Source organism: Borostomias antarcticus (genome assembly GCF_949987555.1).
Source record: "Borostomias antarcticus genome assembly, chromosome: 4".
Taxonomy (NCBI): Eukaryota; Metazoa; Chordata; class Actinopteri; order Stomiiformes; family Stomiidae; genus Borostomias; species Borostomias antarcticus.
Window position 1 is genome coordinate 10,006,030 of NC_140237.1, and position 24,756 is coordinate 10,030,785.

Below are 24,756 nucleotides of genomic sequence, written 5' to 3' on the forward strand. Positions count from 1 at the left end.
ATTTTTCTATTGCTACAAGATAGTAGAGTCCCCTATGGTTCTATTTCTACAAGATAGTATAGTCCCCTATGGTTGTATTGCTACAACATAGTAGAGTCCCTATGGTTCTATTGCTACAATATAGTAGAGTCCCTATGGTTCTATTGCTACAAGATAGTAGAGTCCCCTATGGTTCTATTGCTACAACATAGTAGAGTCCCTATGGTTCTATTGCTACAAGATAGTAGAGTCCCCTATGGTTCTATTGCTACAACATAGTAGAGTCCCCTATGGTTCTATTGCTACAAGATAGTAGAGTCCCCTATGGTTCTATTGCTACAAGATAGTATAGTCCCCTATGGTTCTATTGCTACAACATAGTAGAGTCCCTATGGTTCTATTGCTACAATATAGTAGAGTCCCTATGGTTCTATTGCTACAAGATAGTAGAGTCCCCTATGGTTCTATTGCTACAACATAGTAGAGTCCCCTATGGTTCTATTGCTACAACATAGTAGAGTCCCTATGGTTCTATTGCTACAACATAGTAGAGTCCCCTATGGTTCTATTGCTACAACATAGTAGAGTTCCCAAACAACCTACTTCTACTGCCACTATAAAGAGGAGTTCCAGACCACCCCACTCCACAGTCCTGTGAAATCACCAACCACACAAGGCCAGGACCAGGACAGAGATTATGCGGATGGGTTGTGTGTGTGTGTGTGTGTGTGTGTGTGTGTGTGTGCGCGCGTGTGTGTGTGTGTGAGTGCGCGTGTGCGCTGTCTCCTTGAGAATTAACTTGAGATAAAATAGAATTCAGCAGGTGTTGGTTGAAGGCCGTTTTATGGCCATGGGAATGTCCAGGTCATGATTCTAAAAAGACTGTCTTTGTAACAGCTGAGAGCACCAGCGCCCAGCAAGGCCGGCGAGGCCGGGGAGGCCGGGGAGGCCAGGGGGTTCATAGTGGAGAAGAGTTTTCTCCTGATAGCCAGGAACAGAGAGAGGAGAGGCTAACTTACTGGAGGACGACTGACCCTGCGTTACTGGAGGACTACTGACCCTGCGTTACTGGAGGACGACTGACCCTGCGTTACTGGAGGACTACTGACCCTGCGTTACTGGAGGACGACTGACCCTGCGTTACTGGAGGACTACTGACCCTGCGTTACTGGAGGACTACTGACCCTGCGTTACTGGAGGACTACTGACCCTGCGTTACTGGAGGACGACTGACCCTGCGTTACTGGAGGACTACTGACCCTGCGTTACTGGAGGACTACTGACCCTGCGTTACTGGAGGACTACTGACCCTGCGTTACTGGAGGACTACTGACCCTGCGTTACTGGAGGACTACTGACCCTGCGTTACTGGAGGACTACTGACCCTGCGTTACTGGAGGACTACTGACCCTGCGTTACTGGAGGACTACTGACCCTGCGTCACTGGAGGACTACTGACCCTGCGTTACTGGAGGACTACTGACCCTGCGTCACTGGAGGACTACTGACCCTGCGTTACTGGATGACTACTGACCCTGCGTTACTGGAGGACTACTGACCCTGCGTTACTGGATGACTACTGACCCTGCGTTACTGGAGGACTACTGCCACCTTGGAGCTGCAACTCCACAGAGAAGATGAAGAACAATATCCTACATCAAACTGATAGAAGCGGAAGAAAGACCTCCCATCCTCAATCCCATACATGCGCACACACACAAACGTACACACAGACACACACACACACACACACACACAGACACACACACACACACAGACACACACGTCGTGAGGGATGTTCCTGGCTCTAGCGAGCAGATTATTCCTGGATACCGACCGCGCCACCAACACACACTCATCCACTGTTTGTTGTGATCCCCGGCGATGGTTGCCGGTGGTCCTGTGTGGTAGTCTAGATGTTTCTGTGGTCCTGTGTGGTAGTCTAGATGTTTCTGTGGTCCTGTGTGGTAGTCTAGATGTTTCTGTGGTCCCTGTGTGGTAGTCTAGATGTTTCTGTGGTCGCTGTGTGGTAGTCTAGATGTTTCTGTGGTCCTGTGTGGTAGTCTAGATGTTTCTGTGGTCCCTGTGTGGTAGTCTAGATGTTTCTGTGGTCTCTGTGTGGTAGTCTAGATGTTTCTGTGGTCCTGTGTGGTAGTCTAGATGTATCTGTGGTCCTGTGTGGTAGTCTAGATGTTTCTGTGGTCCTGTGTGGTAGTCTAGATGTTTCTGTGGTCCTGTGTGGTAGTCTAGATGTTTCTGTGGTCCTGTGTGGTAGTCTAGATGTTTCTGTGGTCCTGTGTGGTAGATGTTTCTGTGGTCCTGTGTGGTAGTCTAGATGTTTCTGTGGTCCTGTGTGGTAGTCTAGATGTTTCTGTGGTCCTGTGTGGTAGTCTAGATGTTTCTGTGGTCCCTGTGTGGTAGTCTAGATGTTTCTGTGGTCCTGTGTGGTAGTCTATATGTTTCTGTGGTCTCTGTGTGGTAGTCTAGATGTTTCTGTGGTCCTGTGTGGTAGTCTAGATGTTTCTGTGGTCCTGTGTGGTAGATGTTTCTGTGGTCCTGTGTGGTAGATGTTTCTGTGGTCTCTGTGTGGTAGTCTAGATGTTTCTGTGGTCCTGTGTGGTGGTCTAGATGTTTCTGTGGTCGCTGCCCGGAGGAGAGGAGGGAGAGAACAGTAAATAAAGGATGTAAACAGGCCAGTCTGGCCTGACTTGGTGCCATAAAAGAGGAGCTGAGCTTGGGCCCCCCTGGTGTCGGGTTTCAGCTGCTGATGGACTAAGCACTACCAGTCCTCCCGCGTTCCCTCGCCTCCCTCACCTCCCTCCCTCCCTGCCACTCTCCCTGGGCTGCCATCCTCCCTCCCTCCCTCCCTCCCTCCCTACCTACCTCCCTGCCTTTGGCCCCTGGAATCTGGCTGGAGCTTGGGGGGTAGGGTGTGTGTGTGCACGTGTGTGTGTGTGTGTGTGTGTGTGTGTGGGGCAGGGTGTGTGTGTGCACGTGTGAGTGTGTGTGTGTGTGTGTGTGTGTGTGTGTGTGTGTGTGTGTGTGTGTCAGCCCATTAATACTCCCCTTTAGGTGTAGACAAGGAATGCATTGACATGCTGCTCGTCCCCGACGATCACATCGCGAATGCCCGGGAGAAAAAAATATCCTCTCTCCTTCCCTCGCTCTCTCTCTCTCTCTTCCTCCCTCTTTCTCTCCCTCTACCTCTTTCTCACTCTCCCTCTTTCTCCCTATTGCAGCCTTTCTCTTCCTCTATCCGTCCCATGCCCCCTCCCCTCTCCCTCTCTCTCCCTCTCTCTCTCAGGTACGTAAAGCTGCCAGAGGACCAAAGAGACATCAGTGCTACCGCCCCTGGAAAACAATGGGGGGAGGGGGGGGGGGGGGGGGGGGGCGTGATTGCTGGTGAAATATTTAACCCTTTCCTGCCTCAGCAGAGTTACCCCTCCATGGTCCGTAGTGTCGGCCTGAGCACTGCCGCCACAGCTTCCTACTCTGCTCTCATCTCTCCTCTGCTCCCCTCTCTCCCCTCCCACCCCCTCCTCTCCCCTCCTCTCCCCCCTCTCCCCACCCCCTTCTCTCCCCTCCAACAAAGCCAGTGTGTTTCCACACAGGAAGTCCACGAGCTACCAGTAGCTGACCAGAGCCCACAGCCAATCAGTCATGCTTCTTGTTATGAGCAAAACAAGAAGGAGGCTGGAAAACCTCCCATTATCCACGCAAGGCTTCTGGCCAGGGATGACGCAACAGCGTGACATGAGATCTGTTCTAGAGCGACACGGCTCTTCCTCATCCCTGCCTCATCCCTGCCTCTCCTTCTGCCTCAGAAACCCTCACAGGGGATGATGGGAATCAATGCTATCAAGCCTACCAGTTGTAAGCAAGGCTCAGCCCAGGGGTGCCATCAACAAGCTGAACGTCTTATCATGTCAATAGTTATTGAGGGAAGAAAATGTATTATTACTGTACTGGGTCCAAGATGAGATGATTGAGCTATTCATAAAGGCATCAAGCCTGCGTCGCGCCACGTCGTGATGGGGTCGTTGTGAAGGTTCATGGGTTTTTAAATGAACAAAGCGCCAGGCGAGGGCTGAATGATGTCTGATTGCTTCATCAAGGCCATCAAATGGAGTCTGGGAGGCGTGTGGTAGAACGCTCCGGAACAGGCCGCCTCCAGCGAGAACGGACACAGACAGACAGACAGACAGACAGACACAGACAGACACATACAGCCCTAGTAGCAGGATCAGACACATACAGACACCCCTGGTAAGAGGAATACAGACAGATACATACAGCCCTGGTAGGAGAGACAGACACATACCACATACAGACCAGGGATAGAGAGAGAGAGAGAGAGAGAGAGAGAGAGAGAGAGAGAGAGAGAGAGAGAGAGAGAGAGAGAGAGAGAGAGAGAGAAACCCTGCAGTGTAGGATTACCTCCTGGTGAGAGTGGGAGGATTTCGGGCTCTGAGAGACAAGTGCTGGTTAAGTGAGGCCACAGAGCAGGCAGGCAGATAGATAGATAGATAGATAGATAGATAGATAGATAGATAGATAGATAGATAGATAGATAGATAGATAGATAAATCGATAGATAAATCGATAGATCGATAGATCGATAGATCTGTTAGGGTTATAATCCTGGGTTACGTATGGGTTGGTGTTGTGACCCAGATGTCCAGTGGTGTGGATTTTGGGATTCCCGTGGGTCGGAGGTCAATTTCACTATTCCTCACGTGATTGGGACGGGAGTGTGAATCATAATTAACAAACCAGAAAATGTGAACGCACTTTTGTTCCTTCATAGTAACATACTGTAATGCTGGGGTATTAACTGGGAATGTTATAAGTTATGCCTACAGTGTGTTCGGACGTTAGGCTACCTTCTGTTCGCTGCGGCCGACAATAAAAGCGGACTCAGCTGAGTTTCAGTCTCACTCGTCCTTTTCCTGTTAGCCGTCCATGACGCAGCCGTCATATGAACGGTGAAACTACATTTCCACTAGGGATGCACCGATGCATCGGCCGAACATCGGCATCGGCCGATGTTGGCCTTGTTGACTGCCATCGGCCCATCGGCAAATAAAATGACATTCACCGATGGTAGTGGCCGATGTTATGTCGCAACAATTACGGCTTTTTTTGTTGCAAAACGTAGAATACCCAGCTGCAGATTGGGAGAAGATCCGTGACGTAACGCCGCAAACGCACGTGTAGTTTGCTTTCAAATTAAAGTGAAATAAAAATTGCCGTTTTGGAACCAAACACTTAATTTCTTTGTTTCCCTGGCACAAAAGGGGGAATAAAAATAAAATAAAATAAACATCGGCCATCGGCATCGGCCGGATTGTTATTTTAAGCATCGGCATCGGCCCAGAATTTTGCAATCGGTGCATCCCTAATTTCCACAGGTGAACTGTCCTTTACTGCCAAGTGCCATCTTAACTTACTGGCCAAATGGTGTGACTGAATACAAAACTGCAGAAGAACATAACGGGAGTGGGAGTCCTTCTTGACATTTTTTGGGGATTGAGACGGGACAGCAATTTTTTGGGAGTGGCACGAGACAGGAGTGAAATCCACTCCCGGGTCACCCTCTAGTGTGGGGTGAGTGTAAGAGTGAAACGTGGAGAAGGTGAAACTCACTCCTCAAAGGAACGCGCACACTCCCTCCAAGAGAGACGTCCCTATTAGATCCATATAGTAGGAACTGCCTGTATTTTATATGTGTATTTGTATTTTATATCTGTATTTTTTGTGTGATTTGTATTTTTATCTCCACTGTGAAGCACTCTGTGCACTGGTACCGTGAAGAACACTATAGAAATAAAGTTTTATTTACTTATTTGCTTACAATTTTTCCAGCGAATATCTTAGTTAATACAAGGATGATTGATCTAGAAAAGCAGTTTTGTATTGTTATTATTTTTGCTTATATGTGTGATATTTATTCTCTCAAGTAGCATGTGGAAGGGAACTCCTCTTATCAGCCCAAATAAAGCGCAAATAAAGTTGAATCAAATTGACCCGGTACCATGCTATGGAAAAACGCCATATAATGTGCAAATTAGCACTTCGCCCGAGTGCAGTCTAGTTTATTTTTCAAATGCTTTACAAAAGTCAAATATCCATTCATGAAACAGTCATTCCATTACGCTCTGCTTAATTGTATTTAATGTTTAAGTTAGATATTAGGCTACCTTTGATAGTTAATATCAATGTTCTAGTTTTAGCCTACTGAAACATTACAGGTTATTAGGCTAGCCTACTCTTCTTCAATTAAACAAAATAAATCATATCTAGATATTTGTTAAGTAATAAGCTATAAAGACAGGCTAAACTACTCAGTTGCCCTGTGAAACAAGTGCAAATTGGCTGCAGCTGAGTGGTTGGGAATCTCCATTTTACATTTAGTATTTTAGTTGGTTGCAAAACCACCGTCTAGTCGCCAGTGAAAATAATCGCTGCGCACATCCCTAGTTGATGTTTACAAAAGTTCAAAATACATGACCAGAGATTTTATGTTTCGCATTTTTTTTGCATTACTGTACCGAAAATGAACCAAACTGTGAAAGCCATGATAAAATAAACCCAAATACTCAGGTAGCAAACAATCTAGCAAATGTACAATCCCCAAGTAGAAGGCAAAATATGAACAACAAGGGAATAACTGCCACATTGCTCAGCTTGTCACCGGTAGATATAAACTATGCAAGGCTACACCTAGGGGTTGAGAACAAATAGTATTCGGTATTTGTTCGTTCACACTAAAGAGTATTCAAAGCCTGTAAAATGGTATTCGGGACAGCTCTAGTACAGAACTGTGATTTTTGTGTACCCTTACACCCCTAGCTAGCTAGTTAGCTAACACCAAAGTGTTCACTTCTGCATCAAGTGGCGCAAAAGAAACAAATCTAGGCAACTCTCTGTGTGTGCTGTGCAATATGAGTAACAAGCAGTAAAATAACTACTAAACACCTCAAGCTCTGATCTCTGTGGATTTAGAGAGTAGATGACTTCCTGAGTGTACTAGACTATACTTTTACTAAGACACCAAACATCATTTTTTGTATGAAGCAAAATTAATTGAGTCAGTGCCCCTCTGGTGGTGGGCGCTGGTAAAACATGTGCAGGATGCACGCACATACAGGTGTTGATCTAAAGTCCCGTCCCTTTGACTTTGTCGGGGTGTGGGACAAAAACAGCTATTTAACTCGCTATTGGTTAATAGGCTAGAAGTTACTAATGGTTAATAGGCTAGCTAATGGTTACTATGTCCTGACAGACCAGTCAGCCTGGTACACAACAACACAGGAAGTTAGACATTAACAGAGGTATGCACCAACACCACTGCTCTGAGAATAAAATACTATAGTACTACAGTTTTCATTCAGAGACTCAAACACTGCCCCCCTCCACCTTACTGGAGCTGATCAATATTTACTTTATTTACAGGAGAAACTCGATGTATGAGCGTTCTTTAATGTTTGTGTTCCTATCCAGCGGCTTTAAACCCTGTAAATGATTAATCAATGGCCTTCCATTTGAACCTCATAAGCACACACACACACACACACACACACACACACACACCACTGAGGGTGATATTACTGTATCTTCAACAAGGTTGCCCTCCACCTCTCATCAATTGCAGTGCTCCCTTCAAACTGACCCATAAACTCATTTAAAACGGTCAAACACTGATTAGGATAGAGTTTGTAAATATAAGAGCAGAAAACTGCAAAAAGATGGTCTGTTAAGAAAACGGACACACACACACACTCACACACACACACTCGCGCACACACACTAGGAAACAAAAAATCACATCACATCCTGAGATAAAAAAGGACAGTAAATCAGTGTACTTCCCAAGGTCAAAGGTTAAGAGGTTAGAAGCCAAAGGGATGGCTGTTACACTGCAATATGAATCATGTCCCCGGGAGACAGAAGCAACTGAGCTCTCCCTCCAGACTACTCTTAGACCAGACTCATTCTAGACCAGACTATTCCTACACCTGACTACTCCTAGACCAGGCTAATCCCAGACTAATTCTAGACCAGACTATTCCTACACCAGGCTACTCCTTGACCAGGCTAATCCCAGACTAATTCTAGACCAGATTACTCCTAGACCAGGCTAATGCCAGACTAATTCTAGACCAGACTACTCCTAGACCAGACTAATCCCAGACTACTCCTAGACCAGACTAATCCCAGACTACTCCTAGACCAGGCTAATCCCAGACTAATTCTAGACGAGACTAATCCTAGACCAGACTAATCCCAGACTACTTTTAGACCAGACTGCTCCTAGACCAGACTAATCCCAGACTACTCCTAGACCAGACTAATCCCTGACTACTCCTAGACCAGACTAATCCTAGATCTGACTAATCCCAGACTACTCCTAGACCAGACTACTCCTAGACCAGACTACTCCTAGTTCAGTCTAATCCCTGACTACTCCTAGACCAGACTACTCCTAGACCAGACTAATCCCAGATTGCTCCAAAAACAGACTACTCCTAGACCAGACTACTCCTAGACCAGCCTAATCCTAGATCAGACTAATCTCAGACTACTCCTAGACCAGACTACTCCTAGACCAGACTACTCCTAGACCCAGACCAGACCAGATAATACAGTACTTCTCAGTATTATTACTCACACACACTTTTGGATTATATACGCTAGTGGAGGAAAAACTCGCACATAAACCAGTCTTAAATTAGGCAGCAGAGGCAATCCTAGAAGAAAAACAGCCTTGGATTAGATCAGCAAACCCAGGAAAACACAATATCCAATCAATATAGAGCCAGGTAGCACAGTATCCAATCTCTTCTTCCGGGATGTGCTGCTACCAATACCAATATCTAGACAGATTTAGTTTTGGGCCATAAATGTAATTGCATCACATCATAGTAGGGGAGAGCGGGAGATTTGTGCCATTGATTGATTGACGGATTTGATGGTCAAGGTTTCATGATTATTGTGTCTGGACAATTACAGACAAGTTTGAAAAAATCACATGTGTTAGTGCTTTAGGAAGCTACAATATGAGACTATACTGTTAGCATGATGTTGGCTCTTAACTGCTGGATGATACAATATTATTATTGTGGAGTAATTTGTGCCAAAAGGCCTGGGTTAAATTGTGCCATTTCCCCCCCCAAGTATGGTAGTATATCTATGGGGGGGGGTAGTCTTCATGGTGTCACATGATTTGCAATACAAGCTTAGCCACTATGCCAAATGGCTTCAATACCCAGAGCTGTTCCTGGGGGCTTGATTTGAATAGAGCAGTGATAGAGGTACAGAATGGGACGTCCATAGCCAGTGGCAAGGGACATAAAGATCTACAAAGTGATACATTGAGAATAGAGAGAACAGGACATGCTAATTAAGTATGTACATAACTCTCTACATACGTCTGGGAAGTTCCTAACCCTGAGTCAAGCTCTATTGTACTTTATACTGTAGGCTAGGCCTTGATGAAGAAATGTGTCTTTACATTTGTCTTAATAATAAAAAATAAAACCTTTAAGTAATTTGGTATTGAATTGGTCTTGCTTCGATATAGCATTATATGAGGTGAAAATGTTCTGTTTTACTGCAACGGCGCAATTTACCCGCACTTATCATCTCCCATGGTACAATTTACCCCTCATCAGAAAAAGTTGTGCCAAGAGACCACTTTTTGGGGAAAGTCATATATTGAAAACTGTTTATTTTGGATCCAAAGTAATTATTCCCAGAAATGAACCACATTCTGAAATATATGTACATATTTTAGTTGAAGACTTTACTGTCATGCCCTCAATTTAAATACGCCTCAAATAAGAACCGGCACAACTCACCCCGCTCTCCTCTAACCTAACCTAACCTACTAGCAGAACAATATTGTAGTAATGTAAGGTATGGTGTCTTGCTTGCTCTCTCCTCTCTTTCTCAGACTCTCTCTCTGTCTCTAAAGGACTGTCTTTCACCGCCAGCGAAAGTCACTTAATCAGAGATCTAATCTCATCAGTATAACTGAGGTGAATGAGTGGAAGGCTTCTGGGTTCCCTTTTTATGAATGGTGGAGTAGGACCTGTAACGAAAGGGCTCTTCAGGTCACACACCATAAACACAACTATCTAACTGAATAAAACACATTAGCATCAGCATCATTTACCAATTTGGCAATGTTTTGACTCAGATCAAACCTACATAATCCAATCTGCATATTAGTGGTGCTGTTATGGGTGTTGGGCTACAGGGGGAGTATCTGGGGGTGTCTGAGGCAGGGACATCCCTCACTCAACCCCTGTCCTAGGGGTGTCTGAGGCAGGGACATCCCTCACTCAACCCCTGTCCTAGGGGTGTCTGAGGCAGGGACATCCCTCACTCAACCCCTGTCCTAGGGGTGTCTGAGGCAGGGACATCCTCCTCCTCCCAGCCCCTGTCCAGCCCTGGCCAGACTGGGCCCCCTGGGCGATGGACGTGGGGCCTCACATTCAGGGAACAGACCTGTCCATCATATAGAACAAAGGGCCGCCTAACATTTGAAAAGGACGAGAGGGACAGCCTTGACATTTAATATGGACAAATATTCCCCTCAGCAGGCAATAACTGCTGTCTTTTTCCTCCATTTTGGAGGCCATAACCCCTGTCATCCCAGCCATTCACAGAGCAGGACGCTGACCATACAGACATTCACACACACTGTCCGCTTCAGGCACTGACTGATGGTAATTCGGACATGAATGACATGAACTACACGCAGCTAAACGTGAAGCCTTTATAACAATATTTAGCAGGTATTATACAAATATCACGTGTCACTTAATTTGCATGGTTAAGATAAAAAAAATGTATAGTCGTTTAATTGCTTTTAAAGATGCAATGGAAAAAACAAGAGGATTTAAATGATGTAAAGTAGCCTATTAGAAGTAGCATACGCAAAGAGAAAGCAAGGCGCTTACATCAAAACACTAATCATGCAGATTAAAAGTAAATCCACACAATGTGGGCCTGGAGGAATGCATGCGTTGTTTATTGGCTTTAGTATTGTGAGTGAAGCGTGGAAGTAGGGCTATCTGATATCTTTCACATCTTTTCGCTGCCAAGGATAGGCTACGCAAAGAGTGAGTTGCACTGCAAAACAAGGTCGACACTGACCACAATAAACCAGGCTACAGCACGTGGCTACTGTACAATATCACATTGTTATGCCACTAAGCTCATAGCTCACAGTGTTTAAACCTCTACTCTAAACAACGCATGCCGTGCAAAACCCTCTGAAAGCGGACCAGCACATTCGCGCCCCTGCACATTTTGGACAGTACAAATGTCTCAAATGCCAATGACATACACAAGGCTACATAAAACATGTTAACGGAGAACGGAGCTCCTAAAAGTGGTTTAGACGCAGGAGAATATGAGACGGTCAACTTCATGGCTATCAGGGAGCTGGATGGTGCGTCTAGTTGCAGACACTCATTTTGGCAACAGCTCAATGGAAACGGTAAATGCGCCCTCCGTCCTCTCCTACAAGGTGTTCCCAGCAGCGGAGCCTCAAATCAAAGGAAACACTCACCCATTAAAGCGTTTAGGAATAGTATCCCCAAAAAGCATGGAACAAGGCAGCACCTTCTGGTCGCCATTTAGGCTGATCACTTTGTAAAGAATCCGATACTTGAAGAATGCAGCGTGAGTCAAAAGAAGATGGGAACATGCATTTATCCAACTAGATCTTCATGATCGGAGCTACAACAATTGGTGGTTCGCTGGGGTCGAACATGCTTGCGCCATTTTGCACATTTATCAGGAATCTGTCAGCATCTCGCGCTCTCTCCTCCTCTGTATCCCAAAGCCCCGGTCTCTCTCTCTATGCCCCTCTCCTCCCCTCGCTCTCTCTCTCTCTCTCTCTCTCTCTCTCACACACACACACGCACACACGCACACACACACACACACACGCACACACACACACACACACACACACACACACACACACACAGCTATTCACGCTCTATCCTTTACCATAACCCCCTTTCCCCTCCCCATTCGCCGATTCTTTGCTCTGGGAACAAAAGAGCCTGGACCGCTGCGCTCCTCAGAAGACATGCGAGTCGCACGGAGCCGGTTCCTCTCAGTTAGACTGTTAGACATTCTATAGGTATCGTGTCATTGTGGTCAAACGGATCATTAGCCGTGGAAGATATTACATTGGATTCTAGCATAACATTTAATTGGATATTTCGTTATTCCAAGGGTTTGTCAGGCATAGTAATAGCTTCATGAAACAACCACAAATTAAATCAAATGATATATGGAAAAATGGGAAACGATGGGCAATAAACCTTGTGAAATTTTTAATTAAACCAATTATGTGCCTAAGTCTACGCTCCACATCACCCGTGGTCCGTCCAGCAGAGCACGCTAGGTCGACCGAGCCTACAGGACAGGGCAGGAGGGACATCTAGCGGTAGAGGGGGCATTGCGTTGTTGCAACTAGGGAATAGCCTAGCCTACCCTGCAATCATGGCAATAGTCCTAAACCTTTTGTCTATGTTCAATGTATTTATAAAAATAAAAAGGTTAAACCAATGCCTGCATGTTTTGGGGGCGATCAGAACGTGTGACTGTGGTGGGCAGATCCAAAGCAGAAATAAAGCCACATGTGAGGTACAGATGTGTTATGTTGGGTTTGACTCTACCTCCCCCTTGTGGCAATTTGCTTAAACTATCGGGTGCACCCGACCTGTCTACACGATAGGATATGCAAACTCAAGACTACCTGTGAATTTCAGTCTTGTGGATATTGTGTGGTGTGTGATTAATCGTGATAGTGGACATAAGGTAACTTTCATGTGTCTTTAATCTGCTGTATATTTGAAATAATGTTGGCTCTAAATCTTTGAAATTGAACTAGAACTTAAAGGACAATGCTCGTTTTTGACAACCTGGACCTTATTTACGACATATTATAAGACGTTTGACTCACCGAGATCACTTTGGTGTAGTTCGGAGGCATGTAGAAGAAATTTAAAATCCAGCACGAGCCAGTATATCCATGTAATGGCGGTGGTCGGGGCACTGAGAATGCAGTTTCTAAAAATCTATTTTCTGCCGCAAAACGGTTGTTTTCATCAATCCGTCTTGATGAATCGGTAGTTGTGCTTAAATAGAGCATAACTGTTGTGGTTTTCACATGCCATGATCTTTCGAAACGTCTTTCGAAACGAAATAGCTTCCTCACTTGCTCCAGCACTAATGCGCACAGCGCGCAATCATTGCTCCAGCACGCTGTGCGCATGCGTGCTGGAGCAAGTGAGGAAGCTATTTCGTGTCTAAAGACGTTTCTAAAGATCATATTACAGAGGCATGTGAAATACCACAACAGGCCTATGCTCTCTATGTAAGCACAACTAGCGATTCATCAAGACAGATTGATGAAAACAACCGTTTCGCGGCAGAACCATTTCAGTCGCTGTACAACGAGCAGCGCTGAAATTGAACTCTGAATCTCCGCGAATATCAACGTTCGTCAACAGTCTACCATCACTGTTTCAACAGGAGCGGAGGTGCGCTACACCCTGCATCAAACCGAGCGACCATCTTCCCTTCTTCAAGCCAAACAACGCCTCTGGACGCATCGCTTTCCAACACACTACCGTAAGGTTACCATCCAGCATCCTCTTTTGATGTGGTGTGATGCCATGTGTTGTTTAAGCTTAGAGGATTTAGGATAGGCTGTGATAATCTATGACATCATTTGTTTCATTTCTACTGTTTTCATATTGACACATTTTGTTTTTCCATCTATTATTGAACTGTTTTCATATTATTTTTTATAATCGATTAGAATAACTTCAATAAATATTATTAAGCTTTGATCACATCCTAGCGTCATCACATGATCATTAGGTCACTTGATTGAGTCAAGACCTTTTATTGTGTGTCTGTGTATTTAATAAAGCATTTCCAAAAGGTTTGAGTCATGGATTGTGTATTACCTAATACTGTTAAGTGCTACATTTAGTCGTTCCGATATTATTATTGGCTTTCAGGTCTGCCTACACTTAGCCTATTTAAGAACCATGGTACAGTTTACTTCTAAAGGCCAATACTCAACTGTGCTGATCATATATTCATATTAATAATATATATCAAGATCATATAGTACAGGCAGGCCTATTAACACAGCTATTTATTTATTGACAACACTTAATGCTACCTGCTGACTCAATCAATATGTCCAGATAAGCCACTTGGTCTAGCTGTCTGTACACCCATCAGCCCAAAGGCTAGGCTATACCTGGTCTAGTTCATGGATGCCTGGATGCTACCCTTGAATATACCACCTGGGAGAACAGAATACACTATTCACTCTTTGGAGTTGAAACAATTGTGACCTTTTTAAACCCTCAAAGGTGCCTTGGTCAAATTAGCCCGCTTGGTCAAATTAGCCCCTTTGGTTAAATTAGCCCGCTTGGGGGCTGAAGCTAGAGTCTAGGCATTTTCAAGCATGCGTGTTTCAACAATTCCTTCATGGACCTCAGTGAATCAGTCCTGACATTCACTCATGTAGGCTGGCCTCCACGGGCCCAGCAAAAAAACAACAACTAGATAATATCTAAGACACCGAGGATCTTAGAACAAGTAGGCTACAAATAATTTAGATTGACTCACCGTCAGGCATTTATTTACAAAACGTACCATGCAGGAAGGGCAGGAACAGGAAACGGTATTACCATTTACCAGGTCATCTAGCTGAATCAGCAAGGCCAGCCCAAGCTTTTTGGGAGCCCTAAATAAAAATGATATATGCCATCCCCCGCAACCAAAAAATGAAATAATAAAATAAAATGTTTTGGTTGAAAACCATGTTCGGGGTTATGCACATATTTACCAACCTTGAGATCTTAAAAATAGGGAGGATTACTAAACAAAATCAGGGGAACCCGAACCCAAAGGTTCCAAGGTGAATTATGCCCCCTTGGTGTCCACACACATATGAAAGGATTTCACATGAAGACAACTCAAAATCTCCCCTATAACCTTTAAGCAACCGCATTCACATAAAAACTGATTTGAGGCCCTGTCACACTGGTTAAGTGTGACCAGCATCGGTCCATCTCTCGTGCAAAGTTGCAAACTTGAAAGCTAGCGGACTGTTCCGGACTGGGGCATAGGCAGTCTGCAGACAGCGGACTGATGGAGAGAACTTCATCAGAATAACAGTCTTCCCATCAGAATAACAGTCTTCCCATCAGAATAACAGTCTTCCCATTAGAATAACAGTCTTCCCATCAGAATAACAGTCTTCCCATCAGAATAACAGTCTCCCCATCAGAATAACAGTCTTCCCATCAGAATAACAGTCTCTCAAATCGGTCTAGACCATAGCGCCAGCTTGGCCCTCGAGTGCTTCAGCATGTGTATCTTCAGGTTCTTCCGGATCCTGTAGCGTTTCCCGCAGAGGACGCAGCGGTACGGTTTCTCCCCCGTGTGGAACCTGTCGTGGTTCCTCAGCTTGACGACGCTGCGGAACCGTTTGCCGCAGCGCTCGCAGCCGTGGGGCCTCTCACCGCTGTGGATCTGCAGGTGCAGCTTCAGACTCCTCTTCAGGGCGAAGGCGTGGTGGCACTGGGCGCAGGGCCTCTCACCGCTGTGGATCTGCAGGTGCAGCTTCAGGCTCCTCTTCAGGGCGAAGGCGTGGTGGCACTGGGCGCAGGCGTAGGGCCTCTCACCGCTGTGGATCTGCAGGTGCAGCTTCAGGCTCCTCTTCAGGGCGAAGGCGCGGTGGCACTGGGCGCAGGCGTGCGGCCGCTCGCCCATGTGGAAGAGGCGGTGGCGGCGCAGCGTCCGCTTGTTGCGTAAGAGCTTGCCGCAGAGGCGGCAGACGAGGCAGCGGCGGCGGCGGCGGAGGACGTGCCGTATGTCCGCCAGCCGGACGGAGCACGGACGCAGGCGATTGGCCGTGGGGAAGGGCGGGGAGGGGATGAGGGCGGCGGAGGACGGGGGGATACGAGTAGAGGAGGCGACGGTGAGAGAGAAGAGGGTGGGGGAGGAGGAAGCTCTGAGGGGGACGTCCTGTGACCTCTGAACTCTGACTGACCTCGGCGCGGGTCTCATCCGCTGCTTCACCAGGTCTGTTTTCACCTGGGTTGGTGCTCTTGTTATTGTTGTTGTTGTGGTGGTCTGAGTGCCTAGATGGAGTGACTTCTTGCAGGGACTAACACAGTCAGCGAACATATCTCCCTCATCCGTCACGTGCCAGGGCTGTGATGTTTCCTCTTTAAAAACATTGACTAAAATATTGTGACCGGGTTCACAACCCATCTCTGGTTTCTGCTCCTGCACTAGCTCCTCCAGGGTGCTGATGGAACCTGGTGCCATTTTGTGTCCTTGCAATGGCTTCCGTTTACGTGAGGTCACTGAGGTAAGAGGCTGTGTATCTTGTTCACTCAAGTGTTCAGCAAGCGAGGTTAAGGTCAGTTCGTCCTTGCACTGGTCAAGGACAGAGGATGTGTTGTCTGGGTGTATCGTCTGGGTGTGCTTGTCCTCGGAGGGTAATATAATTTCTTCTGGGAGGAAGTGGCATACTGGTTCTTCGCTTCCTGAATCACACATAGGCAAAGATAGGGATTATTAGGATGTGAGTTCTAGAGCCTGAATGTGAAATTTTAGAACCTCTTGTGAGTTTTACAACATGAGTGAGTGCGAATAACAAGCTAGCTATAGTATTACAGCTCAGACTTATTATATATTATTATATATTATATATTGCTCATGCCTGCCTGCCTCCCTGCATGGAGGAGCTGTAACCTGGCTCAGGTGCGCCGCACCTCATTCTGCTCGCCAAAATATTCACCGAGCCATATGGCCTCGGAAACAATGTTTATATCGCTATCACAGTCGAATGGATTTGTTGACACCCACCACATGCATCTCCATGCTGTGCCTGTGACACGTGTGCGCTTGCTTTGACATGTGGGCCGAGTGATGTTCTCAACGCGTGGGTCAGTCTACGTTCTAGCCCCATCTGGCCCTCTGCCACTCTCAACTCAGGCGGCAAAGTGTTTTGATCAGTAAAGTTACCCGCAGTGCCTTTGAAAATGTGCGTTATTTCTTTGACTGCAACATTCAGGAGAATGTCCAGCACTAACTTCACCTGTGTTTGGAAAATGTTTACGTATTCGCAGTCACCCATTGCGAAATCTCTCAAAACCTAGGTCCAGATTCTAGCTTCTCGGGGATCCAGATTCCAACAAACACTATGGGGTCGACCAAGCGTGTATCGGGGATCCTCGATTTGTATCACCATTTTACACGCCGGGGTGGAATATTTGTTTTTCAAGGCTTTTAAAGATAACTCCGCTCACCCAAGTTGGCCCGGCGTATACACCATATGAACCAATGCTTCGCAACACAAACGTCACGTGACCTGCTCGCTCATCGATTGCAGACACCTGTGATTGGTCGTTCAGAAAATGAGTTATTATATCGTGTTTAACCTACAGAGTTGGGAGCAGCGGATAGGAATTGAGACGGTCGGTCTGATTGTAAGAGACAGGTAAGAAGAGGTCGATTGAATTTATAGACAGCAGGTAGGCTGATGCTAAGCTAGCTAGCTAATTAATCAATTCCACAAAGTAGGCTGTGTGCTAACATTATATGTGGGTTAGCCTGGTAGCCTATTGGCTGCAAATTATTTGTTATAGTCCATAGATCATTCCAGCTAGTTCTATTCTTTCCGCTTGTTTGGAGCACTGAAGTACTCTGGGTTTGATTAGCCGTCCTGCAAAATGGACCACGGGGAAGTGTTTTGAGGGCTGAACACGAATGAGCTGTTATGCGCCGAATGCTTCATTAATTTATTAATTGACTAAACTGAATCCGTAGTGGCATAATGGGTGTCAGCGGCCAGTTTAACAATTACTACCCAGGCTAAAGTTTGTCTACCATGGGGTTACAAACAATTATCTTTTAAGCTGTGTCACGCTTTCATTTTCCTTTTTCACAATGTTCTGTCTTGATGATGCCTGTCCTGTGAAGAATGGATCAGGCCTATCTAGCGCCCCGACTGGAGAGAAAGGATTAAAAAAAAGTTGAGAATAGTTATTGAAGATGAGATAAAATAGGTGTCTCGACTTTGCTTCTCTAAGGGGGTATTTATCAATCTATGCTTCCCTCTTATCTTTCTATTCCATTCTTTCTATTCCATTCTCAATCTGTAGCTCATCGTGAGCCCATATACAGTACTCTCTCTTTCCCCTCCTTCCCCCCTAACCCCCCTTCCCCCCTCCTACACACACATACCCCCCCCTGGAGCCTACCCCCCCCCCCCCCACACACACACACCTGGAACCATGGCTTCTGCAGCTGAGCAGTCCAATGTTCTAGAAGGCGAGCTGACCTGCCCCGTCTGCCTGGATGTGTTTGACAACCCTCACCTGCTCCCCTGTGGCCACAACCTCTGCCTGGCCTGCGTGCACCGCCTCAAGCGCCAGACGGAACGCGCACGCTTCCGCTGCCCGGAGTGCCGCGAGAGCCACCGCTGCAGCGCCGAGCCCCTCAAGAACTTCAAGCTGGCGAACATTGCTAGCAACTTCCGCAAGAGGGCCGGGGAGGCGGCCAATGATCCAGCTCCAGACAGCCAGTGCCAGGCCAAGAACCCCACCGCTGTCCCCTGCGACTACTGCCCTCCTTGGGGGGGCCAGGCGGGGGGGGAGGGGGCAGAGGCCGGAGCTCCGGGGCCCCGGCCTGGGAATGTGGCGGCGGGCACCGCGGCAGGAGGGGCGTTGGCAGTTAAGACGTGTCTGAAGTGTGAGGTGTCCATGTGTCAGGAGCACATCAAGCCCCACCTGGAGCTCCTGGCGTTCAGGGAGCACCCGCTGACCGAGCCCCTGGCTGACCTGAGGAAGAGGAACTGTCCGGAGCACGACGAGATGTACAGGTAGGAGGGACCAGATACTGAGAGGATGTACAGATGGGGCAGTAGAGGTAGGGCAGTAGAGGTAGGGCAGTACAGATAGGGCAATAGATGTAGGGCAGTAGAGGTAGAGCAGTGCAGAAAGGCAGTAGATGGGGCAGTAGAGGTAGGGCAGTGCAGATAGGGCAGTAGAGGTAGGGCAGTACAGATAGGGCAGAAGAGGTAGGGCAGTACAGATGGGGCAGTAGAGGTAGGGCAGTACAGAAAGGGCAGTAGAGGTAGGGCAGTACAGATTGATCAGAAAATGGGGTTGGAGAGACGAGATGTACAGGTGAGAGAGAGGAGGCTACTACCAGAATTGAATCTCTATTGGTTATTGTTGTGCCCATAGTGAATGAGTGCCCATAATCATCTAGTTTCCCAGACTCCAATCTGTGTGTGATTTCAGATACTACTGCCTGGATGACAAGGTGTGTTTGTGCAATGCTTGCACCATAGAGGGACATCACTCAGGCCACACCATCAAGACCCTGAAGAACACTATGAAAGACCTGAAGGTACAGCTGTAACCCATTTAGTGACAGGTGTGAGTCCAAAGCCAAACAAAGCAAAGACCTGTATTCACCTTTGTTCCAGGTCCATCAATGGCATTCTGTGGCAGTCTAGATCAGTGTAGTGAAGTGAAGCCTGTGTGTGTGTGTGTGTGTGTGTGTGTGTGTGTGTGTGTGTGTGTGTGTGTGTGTGTGTGTGTGTGTGTGTGTGTGTGTGTGTGTGTGTGTGTGTGTGTGTGTGTGTGTGTGTGTGTGTGTGTGTGTGTGTGTGTGTGTGTGTGTGTGTGTGTGTGTGTGGGGTGTGAGAGATTGAGTGTGAGTGTGGGCGGGCATGTGATCACTGTATACCTGGTGAATGTTCCTGTGTGCAAAGTATCGTTGACAATAGGTATTCTTTCTTTTCTCTTTCTCTCTCAATCCCTCGTTCTCTCAGCGTTCCATGGAGACCCAGCTCCACAGGGTGGAGAGTAAGCTAAGTAAGGCAGATGGGATCCTTCAGGAACTCAAGGAGGAAGAGAGACACATCAAGGTGAGCATGGGTCTGGGAAACCAGGCATCCTCAACATCTTGTTGTATGGTCCATAATGTAAAACCTTTTTTGAATGAAAATGAAATATTTGCGTTCAAAATGAATTGAACACGATTGAACCCGCCTCCTCTCTGTGTGTCTCTTTCTCTCTCTGTCTCTCTCTCTATCCCCCTCTCTCTCTCTCTCTCTCTCTGTCCCCCCCCTCTCTCTCTCTCTCTGTCCCCCCCCTCTCTCTCTCTCTCTCTCTCCCCCCCCCTCTCTCTCTCTCTCTCTACCCCCCCCCCCCCCTCTCTCTCTCTCTCTCTCTATCCCCCCCCCTCTCTCTCTCACCTCCAGAAGTTCCAGGATGACTCCGAGCAGCGTCTGGCGGTGCTGGGGGAGGTGCTGAGCCGGAAGTTAGAGGACTTCCTGGCCTCCCTGAGGGAGTGTGCCAACTCCCACTCCTCCACCTTGGGGCCCAGCATCCAGGAGAACCTGACCAAGGTGGGCCAGGACCAGGTCCGTCTGCGGGAGCTGCGCAGCAGCATCGAGGTTCTGCTGCAGGAGAACGACCCGTTCCGCTTCCTGGAGGTGAGCCTTTTTCTCCAGCTGTGTCCCAAAGTGCATCCACTGCCCAACTTAGGGGTGCACTTGATTTGATTCAGCCGATTCAATGAACCAATGAATGGAGCCAGTCTGAAAACAACTGCTAATCTTTTGAGATGAATCCAAAACAAACCTCAAATAATTTAAACTTTATACACTGAATCAGAACTTAGTCTAATGCTCTGCTTCTGTTTTGCTGTTCAGGTGCACAGGTCTTCCACAAAACGGTTAGTGTCTGGTTATGTAATACATTGATATGTTGTGTGTATCTGATGTATAATTCCGTGTGTGCGCGTGTGTGCGCATGTGTGTGCGTGTGTGTGCGTGTGTGTGCGCGTGCGTGCGTGCAGGGCTTGACATAAGCGCTGGGCCGGTGCTGTCTTGAACACCTCTGGGCCAGTAAAAAATGCTTTTCTATGGCCTGCTGAGAGTGAGAGAGAGGCTTACAATTGTCTTCCTATAGTAAACACATTTTTGAGAGATTCGCGACTACGAATTGTTTTGGGAGAATAGGCAGGTACTGCGGCTGCAGTCACATTCCACAAACAAGGCAGAGAGCACGGAGACACACAGAAAATGACAGGGAGTATGAAAAAAAACGAGTTTCCAGCCTCACTGGCCAGATCGCTGGCCTTTGCTAGGGTATGATGAGGAGAAGGGAGAAGTATTTTGCAAGCTTTGCCGATCTATGCCAGCGTATGCAGACAAGTGAGGGAAAACATTAGACAGCTCTCAAGTGAAGTAACTAGATAATGTTTGAAGGTTTAGTTCGTAGTAATTGCTGACTAGATCCCATCATCACCTGTTAAAGTGCACCAAAGTTAGCAAGCTATTAGGCTAGACGGCTAGTTATGTGGTTACTACCGCCCTCTAGTGGACGTTTGAGTCCCTGCCACAGTGAAATAATAAGACAGCATTTAGTGAGTTTGTTTTTGTAGGGAGTCAGCACTCTTCAAATGGCAGGTGGTGGGAAGGTACAGGGTTTGATCCCCAAGCCCAAAGTGCAGGGCGCACTCTGTGAAAAGCGGAATAGCCATCAGACCTCAAACCCCCCCATGCTTGCTGGTGCTTAAGCACCTATTGTATTTTATATTGCTACTCTTGCACTTTGCCTTCAGCACTAGATCATGCTCTTAGTCACTTGTTTTAGAAAGAAGATGCACCGAGTTCTGGTAAGTAGTAGTTCTTGGCTTTTCCTACGTTAAATGCAATTATTGTTAGTCGCTTTGGATAAAAGCGTCTGCTAAATGACTGTAATGTAATGTGTGCACAGAAATGGTGTCATTGATGAAGGCTTCAGGCTCCAAATGACCAACCTGTTTCACAGCCTATTATCTACAAGCACTCTTCACTCTGTGACAAACCACTGATATCTGACTCTATAAAATGCTTGCCATGTATGTCCTGTTTAAGTGTTAGCAAAATGTGGCTATATCTTCCAGGCTAGTGATACAACATTGGGGCCAGTAACTTTGAACATCCACTGGCCCAGAGGCAAATTCAACTGTATGTCAAGCCCTGGTGTGTCTGTCTCAAGCCCTGGTGTGTCTGTGTCTCAAGCCCTGGTGTGTGTGTGTGTCTCAAGCCCTGGTGTGTCTGTGTCTCAAGCCCTGGTGTGTGTGTGTCTCAAGCCCTGGTGTGTGTGTGTCTCAAGCCCTGGTGTGTGTGTGTCTCAAGCCCTGGTGTGTGTGTGTCTCAAGCCCTGGTGTGTGTGTGTCTCAAACCCTGGTGTGTGTGTGTGTCTCAAACCCTGGTGTGTCTGTGTCTCAAGCCCTGGTGTGTGTGTGTCTCAAGCCCTGGTGTGTGTGTGTCTCAAGCCCTGGTGTGTCTTGTGTCTCAAGCCCTGGTGTGTCTGTGTCTCAAACCCTGGTGTGTCTTGTGTCTCAAGCCCTGGTGTGTCTGTGTCTCAGTCACTGCAGTCAGCTGAAAAAGCGTCTGTTCTCCCCCAACTACCCGAGCATGGACACCGACACTCTGGGGGACAACATGGAGGCTAAGATGGAAGAATTTCTGTCCGTGGTACGCACCGAAATCAACGAGGCTATCGACAGTCTCTGTGAGTCTACGCATGCACGTACACACACTGTCTCATACAGGTATATAGGGTATTACACCCCAGGTACACACTCTCATACAGGTATATAGGGTATTACACCTCAGGTGCACACGCCTCAATCAATGGGCCTCATTCACCAATATCTTCCTAAGTTTCTTCTTAAATTTGGTCAGAACGTCTAAGAAAAGCCTGTCAGATTCATGAATGTGTTCTTAAACTGCAGAATTGTTCGCAGCTGTGTTTTTATCCCATTGTTTCGTAAGATGAAAGCACATACCATTTCACCTGAATTAGCATAGGTAAACGCCCCACCAGCTCCATATAAGGACATGTCTGAAGTCCACAGTATAATAGTGTAATAGTAATACTGGCCAATTGAGCCGTCGACTTGCTAGCTTTTCAGTGGCGTAGCAGGTTTGTTTGTGGGTTGGTAAGTCAGAGAGGACCCAAGTTCGAGTCCAGTGTGGGTAATCAGAATCATATTTTCCTTGAGCCAAGTAGGCTTACACCTGTGAGGAATTTGCTTTGGTCTGTTAATGCATGACAATAAACACTGACACGAAGACAGGACGGATACAATAACGGGAAGTGATAAAATACAATATAGGCATGAGCCTACAATCTTTAAAAAATAAAAAAAAATGGAGACAAGTGAGGGTGGAAGACCCAGTGACGCATAGTCACACAGTAATTGAAAAAGTTGAAACACAAGTCAAGCATGCCCAAACAAATACTGCACTGCAACAGACTGCACTCTTGCTTTGTAAATAATGGAAACGATTATTAAAAGATATGATAAATGATGACAAATTAGGACTGTGAATTTAATGTGTTGATTAGATTAATTATGCAAAAATTGATGGAAATTTTACAAATAAGTACTTTTTTTTTCTCGATTTTGCCCAGTGGACCATGTAGGCTACAGAGAGCTGACAGCACAGAATGAGTTAGCCCTTCTCAGGAACTGAGCGCTGAGGACCTAGCATCTGCTACCACAGTCCTTTCTACCAACATAGGACATTTTGACTTTTAAATAGTCGCCAAGTTGGCGGCGCTTGTCACTCATTTAAAAGTGTCAAATAAACATTTCAAACTCACCAAAGCAGAAACGCCTATTCTAACAAACGATGGGTTTTGAAAGCTCGGCGCTACCGTTAAGTGATCTTTTTAGCCGTTTTTTGTGACATCGTCATTATTTTTTGAGGTAGTCTTCTTCAACTGCCATACAACTCCGCATAGCGGACAGCGCCCCCATCTGGTCGGAAATCCTCAACTACCTCTAAAAGTAATGACGGTGGGGTGGGGTTGGTGTGTTTTGTGATGGAGATGGCCTTCCTGCAGCCACGTTGGTTGTAGAGATCCTCGATGGCTGGGAGCTCCACACCGATGCTCTGCGCTGTCTTCACCACCCTCTGGATGGCGTAGCTGTCATGGGCAGTGGTGTCACTGTACCAGGCTGTGATGCCTCCAGTCAGGACACACTGTGATGCTGCTGTAGAAGCTCACGTGTTTGTGTGCTCATGCCTCATCTCCGCAGGCATCTCGAAGTAGAGGCGTTGTTGTCTTCTTTAGCCCAATGTCTTCACAATATTCGAAAGACAGTCAGATTACATTACAACAGAGTACATTGACCGAACATACTCTATTCTCTCTCTCAACTATCAGTATGGCGCTACGGACTGCAAGACTCAAAATGCTTGAAATGATTTCAAATACTATTTGAGCCATGTCTCCTGACCTCTTCGTTTTTTTTCTTCTCCCCCCAGGTCCTGTTTCCGGTAGCGAGGAGGACGAGGAGAATAACGCCATAGAGGAGGAAGACAACGACTCTGAGAACGACGAGGAAGAGGAAGAAATGCCGAGCGAGAGAGAAGAGGAGGCGGAGGAAGAAGAGGATGAACCCAACCAAAGCGACTCAGCAGACGAAGACTTCAGTCCAGAGGGTGAGGAAGATGAGGAGGAGGATGAGGAGGATGAGGAGGATGGGGAGGAGGAGGAAGGGCATTTGATCTCACTCTGAGCATTCTTAACTGAATTGTTTGAAAAAAGTTGTTGCTAAAATATCTTGAATTTTATATTTAATAAAGTTACACTATGCTGAAAAGAATGTGTTTTGTGCCAACTTTAGTTT

The 24,756-nt window shown here is 46.7% G+C and overlaps 2 protein-coding genes across 2 annotated transcripts in view; one reads left to right on the forward strand and one right to left on the reverse strand.

Annotated features, from left to right (window-relative positions):
- Window positions 1–11,627, reverse strand: part of LOC311308338 (immunoglobulin superfamily DCC subclass member 3-like) — a gene marked incomplete at both ends in the record, with an annotated part of 12,414 nt that extends 787 nt beyond the window's left edge. The window contains one exon of the mRNA XM_084437299.1: window positions 11,561–11,627. Within this exon, the coding sequence (XP_084293425.1) occupies window positions 11,561–11,627 (67 nt within the window). The remainder of the gene's footprint in view (window positions 1–11,560) is intronic.
- A 5,842-nt stretch (window positions 11,628–17,469) lies between these two features.
- LOC311308339 (E3 ubiquitin/ISG15 ligase TRIM25) lies at window positions 17,470–24,645 on the forward strand (the record flags this gene model as incomplete). Its single annotated transcript, XM_084437300.1, has 8 exons — window positions 17,470–17,545; window positions 18,210–18,928; window positions 19,353–19,461; window positions 19,889–19,984; window positions 20,321–20,554; window positions 20,774–20,796; window positions 22,480–22,625; window positions 24,392–24,645. Exons 2-8 carry the CDS (start codon window positions 18,342–18,344, stop codon window positions 24,643–24,645), a joined length of 1,449 nt encoding a protein of 482 aa, XP_084293426.1. The 5' UTR covers window positions 17,470–17,545; window positions 18,210–18,341.
- Between the last annotated feature and the right edge of the window lie 111 nt (window positions 24,646–24,756).